The sequence below is a fragment of the Barbus barbus genome (genome assembly GCF_936440315.1).
Source record: "Barbus barbus genome assembly, chromosome: 18".
Taxonomy (NCBI): domain Eukaryota; kingdom Metazoa; phylum Chordata; class Actinopteri; order Cypriniformes; family Cyprinidae; genus Barbus; species Barbus barbus.
The window spans coordinates 10,683,876-10,707,161 of NC_136746.1; the positions used below are offsets into that span (position 1 = coordinate 10,683,876).

Genomic DNA, 23,286 nt, shown 5'->3' on the forward strand with positions numbered 1-23,286 from the left:
TAATATAAAAATGTCCAGAAACAGTTCTTTGAAGCACTTAACAGCATTAAATCTTTTTGGGATATGAGCATTACACATATTTATGGTGGAATTTTGGAACTAATTCTTAAAATGCAAGTTGTTGTTTTTTAAGGACAGCATTTTTATTTATTCATTCATTCATTCAGTGAGTGTTTTACTTTACAAAAATAATTGGACTATTGTCCTGTTTCATCATAGAAATGATTTTAGAAACTTAAAACCTATCAAATCAAACTTTCAGGGGACATTGCCTGTTTACTACTACGCCATTGGAAAACCCGAATTATTATTATTTCATTTACCTTTGCAAGCAAAACAGCATAATGAGAAATAAATAATAAATAGTGTTAATTTCTGAAAGCCTAAACAGTCTACAGTTCCAGCTTGTCTAAAAATATGATTTAAAGTAACATGATTAAGTAGTAAAATGGCTAATAATAATAAAAAAAACAACGATTTAGTTATATGTAGGATTGTTTGGATTTGCTTCAGTGCGCTGAAGTGCCTCGAGCGAACTGCGCATGCGCTTCATCCAGACTTCAGTGTATCTCTACCGGTGAATGAGAGACGACGGAGGGTAAGCAGCGACAATAACAGCTAGCTTGCATGCTTACATACTAACTGAAGTTTTGTTATTTTATTAATGCTTCGTCATGCACTCGACTGTGTGTTATTCTACGCACACTGTATACACTTCTGAGGTGTAAAGGAGACTATTAAGTGCGTGGACAGGACACTAGACAGTGTGATCATGCGAGGGCCCGGAACATACAGCACTGCCGAAAAACAAAACACCGCAGTCAGCACAACTGTGCTTTACATGCTACCACTGAAACTGCTGTTTAGTTTAAGTTAATACGCGTCGTAGTGTTTGAGAGACATAATAACAAGGTTTTTAATGGTTTGGTCAGTGTTGTGTTGCAGCGTTAGCTTGCTGCATTGAGACTACGTTGGTGTGCTAAGCTAGACTAGTGCAGATAAAAAAGATTGTGTGGTAAAATTTATCATTTGGGTCTTCAAACTAAATCTTCTTATTCGCTGTTTATCTGGACTTAAACTGAGTTTTATAGCAGGGAGAGGTTGTTAACAGTCTGCTGGAGTTGACAGATGGCATTGGCTGTGTTTCAAAAACTAGTAAGCTCCCTAAATAGATAGCATGTCCGAGTGTGACAGAGGGCATTAGCTGTGTTTAAAAGTCTAGAGAGATCCCTAACTTGGCAGCATGTCCTTCTGTGTCAGTCTTTTGAGATAATGTGGAATTAAATTGAAATTAAATTAACAATCTTGCAAACACAACTCTGTTGTTTGTAAATTAAACGTCTTTTACTGATTTTTAAAATAGTTTCAGTCTTTAATAATAACCTAAATGTCTTAAAACGATTAAAAAACATTAGAATAATTGTAAGATGGATTATTTTAATGTATTAACAGCTCCACTTTATGTGTCGGCTGCAGCAGTTGTAGTAAATATATATAGTGTAGTTCATATATGGGGGCCTTTTTGTTAATAGGGGCGTTAAAGTTACAAAGATCAAAACCACTGACTTTGTATGTCTTGTGATTATCAGTAGTGTTGTCTTGACGAGCAGCCACTGAAACAGCCACTATATTTCAGTTCCTGTTCATTCAGTTTTATGCTTGTAGTTATAGTAGGTTTAATTACCGATCCCACAGGAAATAATCTGCCACCTGGTCCAGCAGAAAACGTGAACAGGTCTCCATGGCCCAGTTCGGGGGGCAGAAGAACCCTCCATGGGCAGCCCATTTTGCCACAACAGCGGTTTCACAACCCGGCCACTCAGGACAGTCACTGGACCTGAACAGTTTACACTGTAAGTCATCATAATGCAGCAATATACTTGAATTATTGTCACTCCATTAATTTCACTTTCAATTACAAATAACTGAATGTTAGTTTAAACATGCATTCATAATTTCCTAGTTTTATCATATTTTGAAGGTCAAAGCTCAAGATGTTTTTGTTTGGGTTTCATTGACTGGTCAAAGTTTGCTTGTGCTTGTTTGAATGTTGTTGACAGCAGTTGCAATGTCCTTACAATCTCACACATTTCTCCCATAGCTTTAGGAGTACAGCAGCCGTCCCTCTTGGGAGCGTCTCCTATGTACACTCAGCAGTCGGCTTTAGCGGCAGCCTCCCTCAACACACAGTCAGCTGCCAACTACCAGCTCTCGCAGCAGACCGCAGCGCTCCAGCAGCAGGCCGCTGCCGCTGCGTTACAGCAGGTGAGGCCCTGGCTGTGATCCATCACCGTAATGCAGCTGGAGTAAATGCACAATAAAGCCTTTGGCTATTTTTTGAATAGCATACTAACACACTAGATTAGTATATGGTATGTATACTGTGATTAGTATGCAGTTATCCCAGAGTCCCACCGAATGACAAATCATTTAAATTTCTAGTATGATGAATAAATTGAAAGCAATTACAGTACCTGTTTTTTGATAGGATTGGAAAGAATTATTTTGCAAAATGTGACAGCAGAGTAGCATACTACTGTTTAAAGCATTTATTGTGGAATGCTAGGAAGTATAGTAAAGGGCTGCATGATTTGGGGGGAAAATAATTTCTTTATTATTTTCTGAAAAACAAAAAACAATTGTGATTGCAATTTAAAATGTGATAGAAAAATTAAAGGTTTTCTGTGCTTGTTTGTGGGATTTGTGATTTTGTGATTTATATATCAGTAAGACTATAATAATAAAAACAATATTATTAATTATAATAATAATAATAATTGATGATTATTATTATTATTCATATGTATAAACACTACTAAATAACAACAAAATACATTACTATTGTGAAATTTCACTGTTAATCCAAAAGGAGTATTTAGGAAAATAATACAGTCATAATAATACATTTATATTTTTATTACAACCTTAAATTTATGGCTGTCTTAATTTCGTCATTTTTAAACAGTAAGTCATCAAACTTCTGTTTTGATGGAAAAACACCTTAATGCTTCTCTTAGATTAAGCACTTCTCATCACAAATATGGGATAAGATTTTGGCCAAATGTTGCATTCCCAAATGCATGTTAAACTCAAACTCAGACTGGATGCATAGATGGAGTTTGTGCACCAGCATTGTGAAACAATACCACGCCTCACTCTGAGATATGCAGCACGTATATTTATGTAATTAATACTCAGCCCTTGATATTTGATAATTGCACTTAGCCATAACGTAATTTTGGTTTTATTTCAGTTACTCATGTAGCCCTAGTATAGTAGCTATTATCTTCCAAAAATAGTAGTAGTTATACAGTGTATACTTTGCATCTAACCCAGTCTCATTCTGTTCACTCCAATGCGTGAAGTGCTCCCTCCATCATTCTGAATAGTACTCATCTGCATTTCTAGCATGCTCAGTGTTGGAGTGCTGTAACCTGAGCCCTTCCCCCAGCCTGCACTGAGCAGTCTTGAGTCACTGGTGTATTTTATTTTAGTCGCAGATCAATTCAGCCCTGCAGCAGTATCAGCAGCAGCAGCAACAGCAACAACAACAGCAGCCATTACAACCTCCACCTCAGCAAACTCTTTACAACGTCCCACATCAGGTACATACACTCACTCTCATCCACACCTCCTCTTTTACTTTTTATCATGATAGTTGTCTATATTGTTCGTTGTGATTTCTTGTGCATACCACAAGGTCATGGGTTTGATTCCATGAGAATGTGTGTGCTGGTAGATTGCACTGCAGGTCGCTTTGGATAAAAGAGCCTGTCAGGTTCATAAATGTATACATCATGAAAGATGAACTAAAAGGGCTACAGTCAGCACAGTGGTTACTCTAAAGAGGGCAAGTGCATGAGTGCCTTTCTGCATTATTTAACTAGCAGGACTCTCTTCCAGTCTTAGCAGATGTGGTTGGTTCTGAACATGAATTCTAGAAATGTATTCAAAGTTGAGAGTAAAGACGTTGATAATGTTACTAAAGATTTCTATTTTAAATAAAAGCTGTCATTTTGAACTTTCTGTTAATCAAAGAATTAAGAAAAAAAAAAATCATGATTTAAACAAAGATATTAAACAGAACAACAGTTTATCAACATTGATCAAACATCAGCATATTAGAATGATTTCTGAAGGATCATGGCTTCAGAGGAAATAATTACAATTTAGAATAGATTAAGATCATTTTTAAAAAACTATAAAATACATTGAAATAGAAAACAATGTATTATTTTATTTATTTATTATTTTGGATATAAATGAAGCCTTGGTGAGCATAAGAGACTTTGAAAGACATTTTTAAAAATCTATACTGGCCCTAAATTTTTGAATAGTTCACAGACAAGGCTTAACCCTAATCCCAGACTAAAATGTAAATCTGATCTGTTTCAACTGAAAGAAACCTACACTGACTGATCTTAAAATATATCAGTGCCTTTGTTTTGTTTCAAGATGTACACCAGTAATTTTTTTTTCTAAGGCACATTTATAAAAATTACTTAAATGTTCTAGTTGAACTATGGCTTAATCCTGCTTTAACCTAACCCCTGTCTGTGAAACCAGGCCATAGTGTATTATTTGGAGCTTATATTTATGTAGAAAATATCTTGATTTTGCATTTTACATAAATTAAATATATTTATAGGTTAACACTTTATGCCTTGTAGTTAATGTATAATTTTTTGTGTTTTCTTAATTTCTCAGCTTCCACAACCCCAACAAGCCCTGCTATCACAGGTACACTGTGTTTCCAAATTCAGCATATGCATCACATATTTCACGTATTTTTCTTGCAAAGCACATCTTACTATTTTTAAATGTGTAAAATGAAGCAAGAGATCCCTATTAAATCTGTACAAATCGGAGCTTTGAATTTATATATTTTTTGTTCATGTGCTAAAGTTTTGTAATTGGGAGTGAACCTGCTGTAACGCAAGACAAATGTCAGACTTTGTCTGACTGTAAAGTTATATCGTATCGTACCGTAACATTGCCAGCTATGAACAGTTTATGTTCTAACCCTTTTGCTGTGTATATTTTGCAGCCCCCTGTTGCCTTGCCCACCAGCCTGAGCCTGTCCAACCCACAGCAGACGGCACAGATAACCGTATCCTACCCAACCCCGCGCTCCAGCCACCAGCAGCAGTCCCAACCCCAAAAGCAGCGTGTTTTCACCGGGGTCGTTAGCAAGCTACACGATACTTTTGGCTTTGTCGATGAAGATGTTTTCTTCCAGCTCAGGTGCATTATATTGTAAATGTGCAGTTGTGGCTGAGAGCTTTAAAGTTCAGGTGTGTAATTTCTGTGTGTTTTGTGTAGTGCGGTTAAGGGGAAAACACCCCAAGTCGGCGATCGTGTTCTGGTGGAAGCTGTCTACAATCCCAACATGCCTTTTAAGTGGAATGCCCAGCGCATCCAGACGTTACCTCAGCTGCCCAACCAAACGGTAAGCAAACCCACGTGGTCTGAAAGGATCCCTGGCAGTACAGTCTGATATGGTTCTGCCTCCACAGTGTGTCATGATGCTGCTGTTGATTCCTGTGTTCTTAATCTCCATGTAGCACCAGCCGCCTCAGCCCTTACCTCAGGTTTCCCCACAGCTGTCCAGCTTTTACTCTGAAGCAGGAATGCAGCGCTACTCTGACATACATTCTGCGGTGGATTCAAGACAAAATGTAACCCACGCCACTTTACTCCTGCGCTCCCAAATCCCTATTCTCTCCTCCTCCTCCCCTTTGTCTTCTGCTTGGTCTGCTCCTCCACTCTCCTGATTCACAAACAGGCTTTAGCCACAAGTCCTTGGGTTTCTTTCCTTCCACCCAAGACGAGTATCTGTTGATGCTTTTTCACCCTTCCCTGTATTACAGCTCACAGCTTGCGTTTTGGATTTGTAATTAAACATTTTTCTCGCAATCCATAAGAATCCATCTTTAGCTAATCAGCACCTGCTGTGTTATTTGTGCACTTTGTCTTGGGGGGATGCTGTAGTCATATTTGCTTTGTTGGTATTTTTAGTTACATTTTTGTAATGATCTAAACTAATTATTAAATTACATTTTTACAGTTAGAGTTTCATACAAAAATTTCAGTAGCCCAAATACCAGAAATTTTACATTTTATAATGATTCTTAATACTAATTACAAATATATTAACCTAATTACAGAATTTAAGATTAAATATTAATGTAAATAATTAAAAAAATAAATAATGGCATGAGGGTGCAAATATTTTTATCAAGTTTTTATAAAGTAAAGAACAATGAAAGACTGGTATTATTACTACTGCTGTTTTTGTATTTTTTTTTTAAACCTCATAATGAATTACCTGTACTTTTGACATCTGTACACCTGGACACAAATGTCACACTGAGCAGGTGCATGATGAAAAACCAAATGCAGACTGCTGTCTGTTTTGTTATATGTAACTAACAATATATGCGAGACATTGTCTCCTTTTGAAATGACCAGAATGCTTGCTTTTTTGCCCTTTTTGTTCTTGAAAGAAAGTGCCTTTTGTGCTTTTTTTCCCAAAGCAAGACTTGACAAATCTATTTTGTCTCTTAACAGGGGCCAAAACCAGCAAATGGTAATAGCAGTGCTTCTGCTTCCTCTGTCTCCAGCTATTTCTAACCATTTCTTTTCTTTTCACTGGGTTTAGTGCTCTTTTATTACTCATTTAAGCATATTTTCCACCCATCCTATAAAACAGGTTATCTAAACATTATGTACTGGATTAATGTTATATATTTAAAGTCTTGTTTTTTATATCCCCTAGCTGAAAGCTGTCGTAATCGTTTTGATGAATTGAATCAATGTGCACTAATGTGTTTGTGTTTAGACAATAGATGTTGGCTTGGCGTCTGCAGAGCTAGGCGATGTTAATTGAATATGTCATTTTTATCTTGTATTTATACTTTCGTATTCAAGTATATATACACTACTGTTCAAAGGTTTGTGGTCAGTCAATTTTTTAAATGGTTTTAAAAAATGTCTCTTATGCTCACCAAAGCTGCATTTATTTGAATATAATTACAGTAAAGGCAGTAATAAAGTTTTCTATTTTAATACATTTTAAAATGTAATTTATTCCTGTGATGGAAACGTTGAATTGTCAGGATTCTTTGATGAATAGAAAGTTCAAATAAATTCAGTTAAAACTGAATTTTGTGAAACATTATAAATTTAATTTTTTATCAATTTAATGCCTGCTTGCAAAAAAAAAACAAGAATGAATTTATTTAAAAAGTAGTAGTATAAATTCAATTAGTTAAAAAACAAACAAAAAAAACGACAACAACAGTGTTAGATTGGTTGAAATTTACTACCTTTATTTGTCTTTTGAGACATTTTAGGTTGAACAAATGAATTTTGAGATCTTTAACAGACATCTGATCATCTATGTTAGGACATATCTCTATCTGTAAAGTTTTAAATATATAGCCCAGCTCTAGCCTCAAGCACTACTTAATCAAAATTATGTTGTGATTTTGCACAATAAAATTGGTGTTTGTAAATACTAGCAAACTCAACTCATTTGTTCCATCTCTTTTGTTTTTCTCAGAGCCAGCCGCCAGGCCCAAACATGATGAAACCAGGTCCCACCATGCTGCAGTCTCTACCCCCACCCACCATGTTCAGCCTCCCGGCCCAGGGACCTCCTCCATCTCTTCTGCAGGCCCAGCTCTCAGCTGCTTCTCTGGCCCCGCTGCTGCAGAATCCCCCGCAGCCCCTTCTACCCCAGCCTCCCCCTAAAGGTTCATCAAACCCCTCCACCCTTCACAGAGTCACACTTTTACAGAATCAGATCTGATCTCCCATCTCTCTCTCTGTCATGTGTAGACTCTGTGTTCTCAGGGGGTTTGCTGCAGCCCCCGGTGCGGATGATGCCTCAGCCGCAACAAGTGAGGCGTGTGGACCCCTCACCCCGCTTCCCCAGCCGCAGTGACCGACCAGAACTCATCCTGAGGAAGGATGACCGCAGGTCATGCATACAATCAAGTAGAATTGCTTCAGTAGTTTGGACTGAAGATATTGTGAATCTTTATTTGCTGTACTTGCTCATGCTTTATTTTGCCTGTGTTTGTGTAGTCGGGAAAGAGATAGAGAGCGAAGGAGATCAAGAGAGCGTTCACCCACACGGAAGCGTTCTAGAGACCGGTCTCCTCGCAGAGAACGTTCTCCAAGACGGCCACGCAGAGTCGTCCCAAGATATACTGTGCAGTTCTCCAAATTCTCTCTCGATGGGTAAGCTAATTGTTGTAAAGGAAGAATCTTGATGTCTTTTTGCAAATAAGACAGACTTTTTGGGGGTATATTTATTTTGTATACGTTTATTGTCATTCATCCTAGACATACAGTGGGGGAAAAATTTATTTGATCCCCTGCTGATTTTGTACGTTTGCCCACTGACAAAGAAGTGATCAGTCTATAATTTTAATTGTAGGTTTATTTGAACAGTGAGAGACAGAATAACAACAACAAAATCCATGAAAACACATTTAAAAAAAGTTATAAATTGATTTGCATTAAAGCCAGCCATTGAAGCCATTGAAAATTGCTTGTGGATGGGTCTTCCAGCATGACAATGACCCAAAACACATGGCCAAGGCAACAAAGGGGTGGCTCAAGAAGCACATTAAGGTCCTGGAGTGGCCTAGCCAGTCTCCAGACCTTAATCCCATAGAAAATCTGTGGAGGGAGCTGAAGGTTTGAGTTGCTAATCGTTAGCCTCGAAACCTTAATGTCTTGGAGAGGATCTGCAAAGAGGAGTGGGACAAAATCCCTCCTGAGATGTGTGCAAACCTGGTGGCCAACTACAAGAAACGTCTGACCTCTGTGATTGCCAACAAGGGTTTTGCCACCAAGTACTAAGTCATGTTTTGCAAAGGGATCAAATACTTATACTTCCCTTTGAATCAATTTATAACTTTTTTGAAATGCGTTTTTCTGGATTTTTTTGTTGTTATTCTGTCTCTCACTGTTCAAATAAACCTACCATTAAAATTATAGACAGAAAATATGCAGTGTTGGGGGTGCTCACAGGACCGGTTTAAAAACCACTGGTTTAGATGTATGTTTAGTCTATGTTTGGTATATGACTTTCTCTATTCTCATCAGTTACAACTGTGATATGATGGAGTTGCGGCGGAGGTATCAAAGCCTCTACATCCCCAGTGACTTTTTTGACGCTGTGTTTACCTGGGTAGACGCCTTTCCCTTAACACGACCTTTCACCTTTGGAAACTACTGTAACTTCCACATCATGCATAAAGAGGTGGACTCTCTGGTGAAGAACACGGCTTTGCTGGACCCACCTGATGCTAATCACACCTACAGCGCAAAGGTAACGCCCCAGATATGGTCATCTTTTTTTTTTTTTTTGAGTAATTTGTCAAAAAAAAATTTAAGAATAATGCTTCTTACCAGATTTCATTGAGTGGTTTTTGGTAGTCATGATTTATTTTGATGGGTGTTATAGGTAATGCTGCTGGCCAACCCTAGTCTAGATGAGCTGTATCATAAGTCCTGTGCTCTGGCAGATGATCCACCAGAGCTGAGAGACTCCTTCCAGCACCCTGCCCGCCTCATCAAGGTACAGCTCTCTGAATTACACTGGGTTTGTGTAATAAGCTTGTTATGTAATCACTAACTTATGTGCTATTCTACTAAAATAGTTTTGCACTTATGCTGTAGTATTTCACAGGGATGGACAACATTACTGTGTCAGGGACAGTAGCTGTTATTACAATGAACCCTTTTCAAAAGCTGAGAAGAGACATTCCCACAGTTAATAACGTCATAAATCAAATTTATTTTCTTTTTTAATTTAATATTCATTTATAAGACTATACTTTTATCTAGATATTACATTTCAGAAAACAAGTTAATGCCACTGTGTGAGTGTTTTTAACACAATGATGTGATGGCAAATTTGACTTATATTGTGATATTTGTGAATTTTATCTTTTGCTATTCTGATCAAATGGAATTAAAAAACATAACTATGAGGACTTCTGCAACTGAGAATGCCAGAAAAGTGAAAAGGGTCCATTGTAATCCAGCAAACTATTAATCAGCGAGCTTATAGAATAACAATGACAGCTGACCCTTTTTGTGGGTCTGGTTTTTGAAGTTTGTCCCATTCATTTTCTCCACAGGCCATTCAAAAATAAATAGTTCTGTGTCTTGAACTGAGCTGAATCAAACCAAACAGCTCCGAGATGAATCATATCATTATAACATTTTATTCAAAATAAAATGCATTTTGCTTTACATAATGCTAATTAAGTATTTGATACACTTTTTTGAATACTGTACAATTTATTCATTTGACCTTTTTTGCACTGATGATGAACAATAGTGACCAAGCTTGCCCGAAGATAATAATCATTTAACCAGTTGATGAGAAGCATCTACATTTCCTATAATTTGAAGCAGCACGAGAATGATGAAATACATAATATAATAATTTCAATGTAGGATATTGCTTTGCAAATAAAGCATCTCAGAGTGCTGAACAAAAGAGATGGGAAACTATGCATGCAGATAGGCCTGCTGGTACATAAGTTAAGGCTAGCAGTAAAGCTTGGTGGGAACTGAAAAAGATACAAATACAAAATTGTTTAACACATCCAGTTTATTCTGACCATGATGACACACGTCAAAAAGTGTTGTATCCATACCAAAGAATTTGTAGTTTCAGTGCTTATTTTAATAACACAGCAAAAGCTAACTTGCTTTTTAACTGTCCTTTTACCAATTTTATTTAACAATTATTGGAATTTATTAGTTAGAATTAAAGTTCTTATATACAGTAATCATTATTAGTGGTCGACCAATATATTGGCCGATATTTGGCTTTTTTTTCAAATATCGGCATCGGTGGATAAGTTTTTCTGTTTGGCCGATGCATTCGAGGGGGGACTTTTATTTTGACGGCGCTGATAACGGCAGCGCCTGAGCACAGTGCGCTCACATTCTTCCTCTTGTTCGTCATCCTCGTTAACAATTCTGTCTATTACAGACAGAAGTCTGTCTAATAATCAGATAGAACTGTTAAACAAAGGAATTAAAATGTATACAAAAGTATTATAACTATTGCTTTTATATTATTAGTAATAGAAAGGCAAACATTATAGCCTAATACTTTCTCGTTTGCCGTCAGCATTCAGGAAATACGCATTTATATCATTTAAACAAATGAATATAATGAATGGCTAATAAACAATTTCATTTCACAAACCTTACAAACTTAATCGAATCCAGTTGTGAGATCTCTGCGTGACTTTCGGTGCGAATTAAATGCTTTAAACATTAAATCTGTGATTTCAAATTATGCTGCGTTTTATGCATTTGCCCACTGTAATTTTCACTGTGTGCTGTGTGTAAAATGAGTGTTACCTTGGCTTTATTTAAAAAAATATGATTCTCAATGCACACAAACTTCCCAGAATACTGAGTGCTCTGCTGGTTACAGTGTTTACTTCCTTTTTAATTATATTTTTATTAAAAATGTATTTATTTGTGAAAAATACTTTGTCATCTAAAGTATAAGTATATTTATTTTACAAAAACATTTTTTAATCCATTTTCAAATGATTTCAAATTTCTTAAATATTAATTAAAATAAATACATTTATATCGGACATCGGCCACCCTGCTTTCCAAGATATCAGCATTGACATTGGCTGTCAAAAAACCCATGTCGGTCGACCACTAATCATTATATTATTAATAGGGCTAATAATTATAAATAAAAGAATAAAACGTTGTGCAATATTAAAATAATTATACGTCCTTGAAGATTTTTTGGAAAGTATGTTTTTGGTTGCATTTTTTACATTAAAAATACAGTAAAAGCGGCAATACTGTTAAATATTATTATTACAATTTAAAATAACTGTTTTCTGTTGTAATACGTTTAAACATTTTATTCCCATGATGGCAAAGCTGAATTTTCAGCATTATTACTCCAGTCTTCAGTGTCATGTTCCTTCAAAAATCATTCTGATATGCTGATTTTATGCTCAAGAAACATTTCGGATTATTATCAATGTATTGTAAATGTATTATCAATGAAAGCAGTTGTATTACTTAATATTTTTGTGGATTTTCTTAGGATTCTTTGAATCAAAAGATTGATAAGAACAGTATTTATTTAAAATGGAAATCTTTTGTAACTTCATAAATATCTTTACTGTCGTTCTTGCTGTATAAATGTATTTAAAAAAAATAATAAAAAATCTGACTGACCCCATATTTTTAAAGGGGTAATGTTTACCATCATTTACCAACTATTTAAAGTTCAAAAGTTGAATGGGATTTAACTTTAAGGACCCTTAAAAATAATTATCCCCTGCACACTGAAAGATGTTTGTCCACTCCTGTGTTTGATGTGGGGAGTTTCTATTGGTTTTGGGGAGCTGACTGTGATGTGTCTCTGTCCTATTCCATTACTGAACGCTTTGCTGTGTGGAATAAGCTCATCTGATGTTGTCTCTCCCTGTGTCCGCCGTATACGCCTCCTTCAGAGCACTCAGCGGCTTCCCAGCGTCTTGTAACCCGTTTGAACTCCTCTGTTTTCAGTTCCTGGTGGGGATGCGGGGCAAGGACGAGGCCATGGCCATCGGAGGTCACTGGTCTCCCTCAATGGATGGGGCTGACCCGGAAAACGATGCCTCGGTCCTTATAAAGACAGCCATACGTTGTTGTAAGGCTCTGACAGGCATTGATCTGAGTTTATGTACCCAGTGGTAAGTACAGCTCCTTTCTCGGTCTGTGCCGATGCATCTCCTTGTAAACTCCATGTGTGCATCTTTTACTGTTTAAAAAAAAAAAAAAAAAAAGGCCGACAGGCAGACAACATCTAAAAGTCTGTGACCCGCTGCATGGTTTTGACACAGCAGTGTATCTTCTGACATGTTCGATGCTTTTGTGTTCATAATTTTGATTTCTCAAATTTTGTTTTGTAATGTTTACGCTAATGTGTGTGGCAGTCCTGCCTCTATATCTATGTGGTGAATGCATTGATTCTTTTGCTCCGAGAGCAGAGCCAGTGGAGTCGCCGCCACCGCCATTGTTACTTTCTGTTCTCTCTGACCTTTGCCTTGTGTTAAATATCTTACATATTTAACTTGCTTTCACTGTGTCTGAATCTGTCCTTCTCTCACACCCCCGGGGGTTTGTAAGCTATCTTTCACGAGCAACCGGTTCAGATTGACGGGCGCAGGGGGCGGGGTCTTCGTCGTTTTTGATACTGTCTGTCGACCTCCCTGATGCGTGGCTGCCGTTCATCCTGAGAAACCCCCCATGGAGTTCCGCAGACTGTATTTTCTCATACGTGTCTCATTCGGGGGGTCGAGGGGATCTGAGCTTTGTGTGTGTGTGTGTTGGGGGAAATGGGTGATGTCTCACAGAATGTTTCTTTCCAACGCGCTTCTTCCTTTGCGACAGGTATCGTTTTGCAGAGATACGCTATCACCGCCCTGAGGAGACTCACAAAGGGCGGACAGTCCCCGCACATGTGGAGACAGTGGTTTTATTTCTCCCGGATGTTTGGCATTGTCTTCCTACCCGCTCAGAGTGGGAGGGCCTGTCCCGTGGACTCAAGGAGCAGCTGGCAGAGAAACTCTTGGCTGAACGGAAGGAGGCTGATGGAGAACAGGCACTGAACGCTAATCCCTCTCTTCTCATTTCCGCTTCTCACAGGCACAGGAATAGACAAACAAAACACTCATAAAGCACAGAAAGAAACAGACAAGTATCACAGGCATCATACAGAACCCACTTTTACCATCCCTTCCTCTCATCCCTGTCTCATCCCTGACCCTCCACCCCATTTCCTCCTGCTCTCCCTCTGTCACGCAGTCTCACACACAGCGGAAGAGCTTAGGTCCTACTTTATGACACCTGTCAACTGGTAAAACAGATTCCAGCTCTGCCGATTGCACCATTGACGGCCGTGATTGAGATAACTCTAAATTTCCTGTTTAATTCCAAAAAAAATCCAAACTTAAAAATTGACTAATGGACCAATGAGACCAATTTGGGAAACAAATGCTGGAATCTGGAGAGCCAGTTGTGTTTATGATGTTTGTGTGTTTTTTTTTTTTTAGATCGTTTTGTTTTCCTGTTCAATATCTGCCGAACTCTCTCTGAGTTCTGTCTCTTGTCTGTCTCTTTTTTTATTTATTTTTTTTATTTACGCTGTTCTCTGATTGGACTGTGCCTAGACCCTTTGTGGATGTGATTTTTCCAGGGAGGACAGTTCTGGCTAGGCGTTAAAGAAAACAAGCTAAAAAGAGTGTACGTGGGCCAAAAAAAGGCAGCAGTAAACGTAGACGTAGGGTTTGGAGACCTTCTCTGAGTGCATCTGTCCCATGTCCATCTCTTGAACCCACAGTCATTGATTATCTTTTTGTATTCCACAGAACTGGTTGATTGGCTGATGAGTGGGGTATGGATCTGTTTCTGAAAGCTAGAGAGCTTCCATGTATCCTAGCATTGGATTTTTTTTTTACCCAATCAAGAGCTCAGTAGGAGGAGACAATGAGAGACAGTTGTGACCTTGCTTCTTGCACGGATCAACTTTTGTTTCAGAAAACTCCTTTCAGTCTGAGAGTGGTGTGTTAATATGCTGTTTTCTTTTTTCTCTTCCTCTCTCTTTCAAATAACGTGTATAGGAGGAGGAGGATAAGGACGAAGATGATTCAAAGGAAGTTACTACACCCACTCACTGGTCTAAGCTTGATCCGAAATCCATGAAGGTGAGATTCCCACAAGCAGCTTATCTGCTACAGACTGAACTGTTATAAACTGTTATAAACTAAGGTATAGAAAAGCTTATCTTTTTTTTTTTAAATAACCAGTAGTTTTTAGTTTATTCACAGTCCCTCAAAACTTTATTTTGGACACTTTTTTTATAGACATATAATTTTTGGACAATTTTTTTGGACAAAAATATATACCCGTTTGAACAATATACACCACCATTCAGTAGTCATTTTTGGAATAAATTATAATTTATTACCAAGCAAGGACACATTAACTTTATCAAATGTGACTTTTACATTATTATAGCTAATTAAACTAAATGTTGCTCATTTGAACTCGGCAAAGAATCCTGAAAAAAAACTATCAAAGTTTACTCAAAAATATTAAGAAGCACAATTGATTTTGTCATTGATGATATGCAATGTTTTGTGCATTAAATCAGCATATTGGAATGATTTCTCAAGGCTCATGGAGCATTAAAAACTAGTCATTTTTAAATTATATTAATTATATTAAATATTATAATATTTCACAATATTACAGTTTTTACTGTAATTTGTTTAAATAAATGCAGCCTTGGTGAGCATAAAAGAAAACAATTTAAATAAAAAAACAAAACAATTGAGTGGTATTGTATTTAATAGAAAGTGACCGTTTGATATTGGATTTGATATTTTTGGTACATCTTAACAAGAATTTTAAAATACTCCTCTCCAGGATTGAAAAAAATCATTAAACATTGCAAATTTGGTCACTTTTCTCTTCTTTAAATAATTTTTGTGCTTGTGTAGAGGAAACCTTGCTCGCAGACCGTTTACATGATCAATCTGTCCATTAATAGTTATTTAGGACAGTTGTGCACTGTTAAGTATAATCATAGTTTCAAAGATTTGTACCTGGCATAGAAATAGAAAACTGCTCCAGCGAACTGAATAAAATAAAAAAACTAGGGCCGGGACTTTAACGCGTTAATTTAGATTAATTCATTATATAAAAATAACGCGTAAAATTTTTTTAACGCATTTTAATCGCACTTATTTTTGCACCGCGGAACGTTTCTCACTGGATGAGTTTCGGCGGACCGATTATACTGGAGCACCAACTAGCGTTCTGTTTCTCAATTCCAAGAACGCAAAGAACGGACTTGCGTTCTCGTGGAGACCGGTCTTGCCAAGCTTCCTTGGAAGAACGAACTCGGAAGAACGCGAGAACACAGAACGCACACTTATGAGAATTGAGATGTACTGCATTCCTGCTTAACTGACCGCATAGTCTCAGCATAAGAAACGGCCAATGAACAATAAATATTACAAAATGTCATAACTTATTAAAACATTTCATACTATTATAGATATTACTTTCATATAATTGTATTGTTTTATTTTACAGCGTTATATGTTTTACTGTTAAGATTCATTTTAATATGCCAATAAAAATGCAGACTTTCTCCGGGTCTTATAACTTTATTAAAATTAACCAAAACAAAACGATAAATGTTTATTTTCAACTTGAAGAGCCGTATTTGTGAGAGCGACTTTAAAGCTTACAGGCTTCCGTACACCGGCCACCCACAGCGTTTTCTGGGATTTCTAACGGCTCGATTCTCTCAAGTCTGCACTCGATGCATCCTCAGTTTCAAGAACATATCCGGGCACTTTCATGCATCCTCTGTACTTGCGTTCTTGAGAATTGGAACTGAACTTCGACGGTTAATGATGACGTAGAACGAGAACACAAGGACGCAAGATCGCTGAAGAACGCATATTGAGAAACAGCCAAAAACAAACCATAGTGAACATGGACAAAGAAGCTGATGAGACCGCTTTGGTTGGCCCTGTGGATGGGAAATTTAAAAATCCATATAAAAAAACTTACTTCTCGCTGTTCTCAGGTCAAATATTTATATGCGATTAAAATGCGATTAATTTCGATTAATTAATTACAAAGCCTCTAATTAATTAGATTAATTTTTTTAATCGAGTCCCGGCCCTAAAAAAAACACTTTTAATCAACTGGAACAGCCATAGAAATGCGTAGGAAAACAACGCAACAAGCTAGCAGACATACATGTGTTCAAAGGGCTGATGAAACGAATTTGCACACAGGTCAATGACTTGCGTAAGGAGTTGGAGAGCCGTTCACTGAGCTCTAAAGGGCTGAAGTCACAGCTGATCGCTCGCCTCACCAAACAGCTGAAGGTGGAGGAACAGGTGGAGGAGTCCAAGGAGCCAGAGAAGCCTGAACCTCCTAGTGTGGAGGAGGACGAGTCCTGTAGACTGGAGGATGACCGAGAGGTGAGAAAAGATCTGAGAATCCTGCTCTTATAGAGAGCCTGTCTGATCAGTCGCATACAAACATGTAAAAAATTATTCCCTTCAGGATGAGGAACGAAAGCGGCAGGAAGAGCAGGAACGCCAGCGCAGGGAGAGACGTTATGTTCTGCCAGATGAGCCCACCATTATTGTCTATCCCAACTGGGCTGCCAAGAACGGCAAATTTGACTGCAGCATCATGTCCTTGAGTGTGCTGCTGGACTACAGACTGGAGGATAATAAAGAGCATTCCTTTGAGGTGAGGATCACTGCAGAGAGGTAAAATAACATGTCTCTGCATATTAAAGATTTTTAAAAATAATAATTTGCCTATAAACTACAAAGTTTTGGGACACTTTGCTTGACTTCACCTGATACAATTACAATATTCCTCATGTCAGATACTCTTTTGTTAATGGTTGCCTTTTGCAGTGAAAGGAGGGACTTGACGTTCAAATAATATTCATTCACAAATCATTTTTGTTACTTTAAATAAACAATTAAAGAAAAACAGTTGCTATGTCAGTATTTCTCATTTTTATTTAGTTTAATATATATACTAAAATAACAAAAAAATAAAAATGAGTAAAAAACAAACTAAAAAATATTAAAACTGCAGTCTGTAACTTTTGTCACTCTAGCAGTTAATAAACAGAACTGCGTGCGTCTTGCGAAAGAACATTGTAGCCGGAGCTACTTCTCTCTGTTTATGTCTATGACGAATCATGCAGGTACTGGGCTACTCCGCAGCGGTTCCACCAGACAGTACCAGTCTGAAATAGTCTGAATATTAATACTTATTATAGGTGTACCGTAGTGATTCAGGACAAGGCAAAAACACGGTTTGGAAAATGGATTCACGATGTACTCGCTTATATTCATTTTTATAAATGTTGAACAAATAAAAACTTACGGACTGTAGCTTTAAATACAAAAATCAATATCAAATCAAAATATGAATATTAAACCAAACCAAAAAAAATATTAATAAATATTAATAAAACCTATAGCATTTTTCCAGTGATGCTAAAAAACACTGGTCTTTTGGTGTCTGTTTCAGGTGTCTTTGTTTGCTGAATTATTCAATGAGATGCTTCAACGAGAGTTCGGCTACAGGATCTACAAAGCACTGGCTTCTCTTCCGAGCAAGGATGAGAGGAAAGATAAAAAAGAGAAAGCTAAAAAAGAGGCAGAAAGGAGGGACGTTAAGAAGAAGGAAGAAGAAAATGGAGAGCCGGTCACAAAGAGAATGAGAGAGGAGGATGAGAAGAGGAAGGTGAGGGAAACACGTCAAAAGAGTTTCTACGACCATGAAAAACCTGGAAATATCAGGACATTTTAAAACCTCTCCTAGAAGAGTCATGGATATTATTAAAAGCTTAAAAAATCATGGACATTTCTATAGTAAATATTGATCAGTGATTGTAGTTTCACCTGTTTTTTTTTTTCATGAAAATGTTTATTTGGCTTCATGAACAACTGGAAAAGTCATAGAAGAATCACACTGATTGGTCAGAAAGTGTGGGGACCGTGTTTGGATTGATTTTTTAATTGATTGATGTCTGTTGAATGCATTAAAAGCATTGTGATTTGTTCAAATTAATGCATTTTTAAAGCTTTTTTTTAATATGGATATTTTAATATATCCTGTGTAAAGGACGAGGAGAAGGAGAGAGGTATTAAGAGAGAAGAATCCAAAGATGATGATGATAATGAAGATGGCAGCAGCAACAACAACGCTGATGAATATGACCCGCTGGAGGCAGAAGACGCAGACGACTATGATGCCGATGGTAGGGGGTCACACTGTTTGCACTTGGATCCTCAAGCACACTTTTGATCAGTTTTGATTCTTTGATCCAGAAACTGATCCTTTGTGCTCCTCAGATAAAGATGATGATGACTCAAATGGCAGGGACAGAAGAGACGACCGGCGAGATGAACGGAAATCCAAAGAGAGGTCATCTAAAGATAAAGTGAGTCAACAACAAATCTCCTTTTGCAACACAAAAAGTTTCTAATAGTGAGAGGAGTGGAATGCTTTATTTCGATCTGTCTGTAGGATGAGAAGAAAAAGCAGATGGTGACATGTAACAAGGATCTGCTGATGGCCTTTGTGTACTTCGACCAGAGTCACTGCGGCTACCTGCTGGAGAAGGACTTGGAGGAGATCATGTACACGCTGGGCTTGCATCTCTCCAGAGCTCAGGTGCTGCTTCTGTTATGTGTTGTGTGTTTAGTTGTTACTTGGGAAGGTTTAAGGAGACTTTAAGTTCCATGAATTTACTCATCATGATGCTAATATATTAGGAAAAAATTCCTCTCTTTTGTTCTCCTTGTTTTTTTAAATTAATTAAATTTAACTATTATATACTATAATAATAATGATAAATTATAATATAAATATATTATAGTAATTATAATAATTATATAATTTAATAATAATTTATTATCTGATTTAATGTTAATATTAGTTAATAATAAACTTAAAGTTGTACAAATTATATAAAATAACAATTATATTAGTTGTTAATAAAATTTGTAATAATAAATATGAATGTTTATTATTGTGGTAATGATGATGATGATATGAATGTTCTAATAAGAAAACTACTATTAATTATTATTACTATTATTATTTTGGATATAACAGTTATACTACTTAATAATAAGTTATTTGTTAAATATAAAATAAATATAATATGAATATATTTTTTGTGATGATATTATTATTATTTTTTTATTTGCTATTATTGTTTTAAAACTAAAATCTGTAAATATATGCATCAATGTTATTACATTTTAGAACTATTGTTGTTATTACAATAAGAATATGTTTATATAAAATCTATTATTGTTGTTATTACATTATTGTTTTCTTTATTCAATTTAAAAATATATTTAATTGGTCAATAATAATAATAATTTATAATATGAGAAAATATACGCATTTATGTTTGTTGCTTATGTTTGTTCACTGTGTGTTAACTGTAATTTCTTAGTTGCAAGCTGTATAGCATATTTCTAACAGACTAACATATCTTGTTTTTTTTTTTAGGTGAAGAAACTGTTAAACAAACCATTGATTAGAGAGTCCTGCCATTATCGAAAGCTAACGGACAGACCTAAGGACGAGCCTAGCCCCACGTTGATCTCTGATGCTCTGATAGACAACCTTTTAGGTGTGCAAAGAGAGTGATGGCTGGAACTGAGAGGCTTATTCGTAACACTAGAGTACAGTCCATGACGTTACAGTGGACTGAATCACTCTGTGTGCCCAACAGGTAACCAAAGCTTGCTGCCCAGTCTGAAGGTCAAGCGGGAATCAGAGGACAGCAGCGAGTCGTCTAGCCTAATCGTCTACAAGGGAGCCATGGTGGATGTGGGAAGCATGATGCAGAAGCTGGAGAAGAGTGAGAAAACAAGAGAGGAAATTGAGCAGAAGCTCATGCAGCAGGACATTAAAATGGGTAACAACCTCATTAGTCTTTTTTTCATTATATATTTGAATTCGGATTTCAGTGATTTTGTTGATTCAGCTCACTGTCTTAAATTCAAATTTTTTCATCAGCATACATTTTTCTACCCTCAAAACAATTAAATTGCTAATCAAACCTTTCTGTTTTGTAGAGGAGGATTCAAAGCATATAGCCGAGCTAGAAGCAGCAAAACGCAGCCTTCAGAGGGAGCTGGAAGAGGTGAGGAACAATCTCAGAGAGACCGAGAACAACCTGAGAGCCTCAGACCAGCAGAAAGGCAGCTATGAACAGCAGCTCCACAGCACCGTGTCCAGCCTCGACACCATCATGAATGAGCTACAGGGCGTTTTATCACACGTATGAACCTTTATTTGTTTCATCGCTGTGTGACCAGGACTCATGAAACTATAGAATATGGTTTAAATAAATAGTGTATAATAAGTGTTTTGTTTTTAATGCAGGGTGACCCTTCAGATGACGGTGACCAAAAAACTCAAGCTAATGGCTCAGATGAGTGAACGTCCCTCTCCAGCTCATCCACATCTAATCTCCCCTCAAATGTGTAAATAAACGTAAAACTAACACAATTAGATCTGTTTTGGGGTTTCTGTGTACAAAGATTTAATGACAGTGAAGGTAAACTCTCTTTTCCTCATAATTCTATATTTGAATTTGAAAAATAATTCTTCAGAATCAAATGATTACACTTAAGTTCAAGATTAAATAATCTGTTTGATTTGTGTAAAAGTTTTGGTTGTTAATCCATTTAAGCTTTTTTATTTTCAAAAGTCGCTAGTGATTTTAACATGTTTCTATATCTGCATATTTCATTGTTGAAATAATACATGACTTGTGCCAGTACGTGACTTATTAGCAGAGTTTATTTAGCAATAAAAGTGTTATTTATGTTTAAATCAAATGTTAGAAACAGCAATTAGGATTTTATTAGGACCTATGTGAAGCTGCTTTCTGATATCTTTCATTGTTCCATGACAAACAGTGATCAAAAAACACGTTTTGATGTCTTTTGTTAGTTTTGGTCACATCTGAGCATGCATCTAAATTAGCGCATGCATATCAGCTTGATTCCTGAATAATATTCTTGCAGACTTATTTTTTATTTGATCTTGATATTTTGTTCTGTGATCTCTGTGTAATGCTACCAGGGTTGCTTTGTGTGAATGGGGCCATGTTCTTTGTCATTTCAAACAAAACCAAGGCACTTGCCCTGTTAAAGATGCACATGGCTTGATCTGACTGAGTACTTCATATCAGAGTGATTGTAACGTGTGAGTCGGATACTGTGTTTCAGTAGTTTGTTTTTCTGGAATTGTTTGGAAGGCAGTGAATTGTTTTGTTGTATTTTTTATGTTTTTCCTGTTGTTGGCCCACTAAAGATGAGAATGATTGCAGTGGGTGGTTTCTGCTGAGTGGAAAAGAGCCAAACGTGATGAAAATGTTCCCAAGGCAGCCAAGTGCATATTATTTTTCTATTCTGGATGTACTCTGCTAAAAGAAATGAAATAAAATGCGTAATTTTAATGTTTCATTCAGTTATATTTAGAATTTCCCCAATTGTTTTGAATTTACAGGGGTTTTGGGAATTTTGCAATGCCATTTTTCCCCAGTAGATGGCAAAATTAGTTTGATCCGGAGGGATAATGCATGCACTTTTTATGAGGAAAAACAAGCAATGGGTTTAATAAACAAATATTCTTCTTGTCACAGACTTTCTTGAGTTTCTTGTAACAGTGTAAAATGATTTTAGCTTGACTGCAGGATGATTTTCTCTGAATAGAGAGAATTTGTGTATTTCTATATCAGCGCTGTAGTAGCAGCGGTTTTCTAGTGGAAGACAAATGGATCAGTGTTATGTATTTACAAGACTGACAATCTGTATTTCTTAAAGGACAGATGTGAAAAGATATATTGATGTGTAAAAATATGTGTAAAAGACCATTTTTCTTGTTGCTGCATTACCCATGCTAAAAATGTGAAAGGTTTTGAGGTTTCACTGGTTAGTAGCTTGGCTGCATCCAAAATCATATGCTTTCCTACTATATAGCAGGCAAATGTGAAAAGTCTCTGAAATAGTCTCTGAATGAGGTCACTGTAACATAACAGTGACATAAAGATGAATGCATTATGTCCAGATTAAATACCACCTACATGCATTCTATATCGAACTTTTTTCTAAACAGCTGCGAAATAATTACTTATTCAAAGACATAAAGCACTTTGGCCATTCACATAGAATGCATTTTTGCATTTAAAAACACAAGAAGGGGTGTCATGAAAAAAAGTATGGGGTTTGGTCAAGACCTAAGCGAAATCTAGAGGACTACTGAACAGTCTAAGGGCCAGGAATCTGTGCTGTCATGAATGCATTTTCCTGCAGCTCCAGAGTGATTAGTCACATGGCATTTACACATGGTTTTTAGTAAAAAAATAAATGAAAACACTGTATGCAGAATTTGATGCCCACAATGATCTATTGAATGGGAATGATACGATCCAGCAAATCATAACATCTCCATTTAGGTTAAGTGTAACGTTGTGGTCACATGAGCAACATTTTGGAGAAAATTTGCTGGCAAAAAGGTCCATTGTCTGTTGTCAGTCATGTAGCGATATTTGAAACACTGCTTAAACAGAAGTCACTTTCAGTCCAATAGCTTTCTGTTGGTCAATGCTGCAAACTTGGTCCTTTTGCAAAATCT

The 23,286-nt window shown here is 36.7% G+C and overlaps 1 protein-coding gene across 1 annotated transcript; it reads left to right on the plus strand.

Moving 5' to 3' along the window:
* The first annotated feature begins 551 nt into the window (after positions 1 to 551).
* LOC306883897 (cell division cycle and apoptosis regulator protein 1-like) lies at positions 552 to 22,289 on the plus strand. The gene is made up of 26 exons (XM_079439402.1): positions 552 to 598; positions 1,696 to 1,853; positions 2,102 to 2,265; positions 3,495 to 3,605; positions 4,708 to 4,740; positions 5,048 to 5,244; positions 5,323 to 5,449; positions 5,565 to 5,678; positions 7,565 to 7,757; positions 7,843 to 7,984; positions 8,092 to 8,247; positions 9,121 to 9,346; positions 9,482 to 9,595; positions 12,589 to 12,755; positions 13,456 to 13,666; positions 14,685 to 14,768; positions 16,881 to 17,069; positions 17,155 to 17,346; positions 18,148 to 18,363; positions 18,745 to 18,880; positions 18,975 to 19,063; positions 19,150 to 19,296; positions 20,146 to 20,269; positions 20,372 to 20,557; positions 20,718 to 20,923; positions 21,028 to 22,289. Exons 2-26 carry the CDS (start codon positions 1,742 to 1,744, stop codon positions 21,082 to 21,084), a joined length of 3,693 nt encoding a protein of 1,230 aa, XP_079295528.1. The 5' UTR covers positions 552 to 598; positions 1,696 to 1,741; the 3' UTR covers positions 21,085 to 22,289.
* Positions 22,290 to 23,286: the final 997 nt, after the last annotated feature.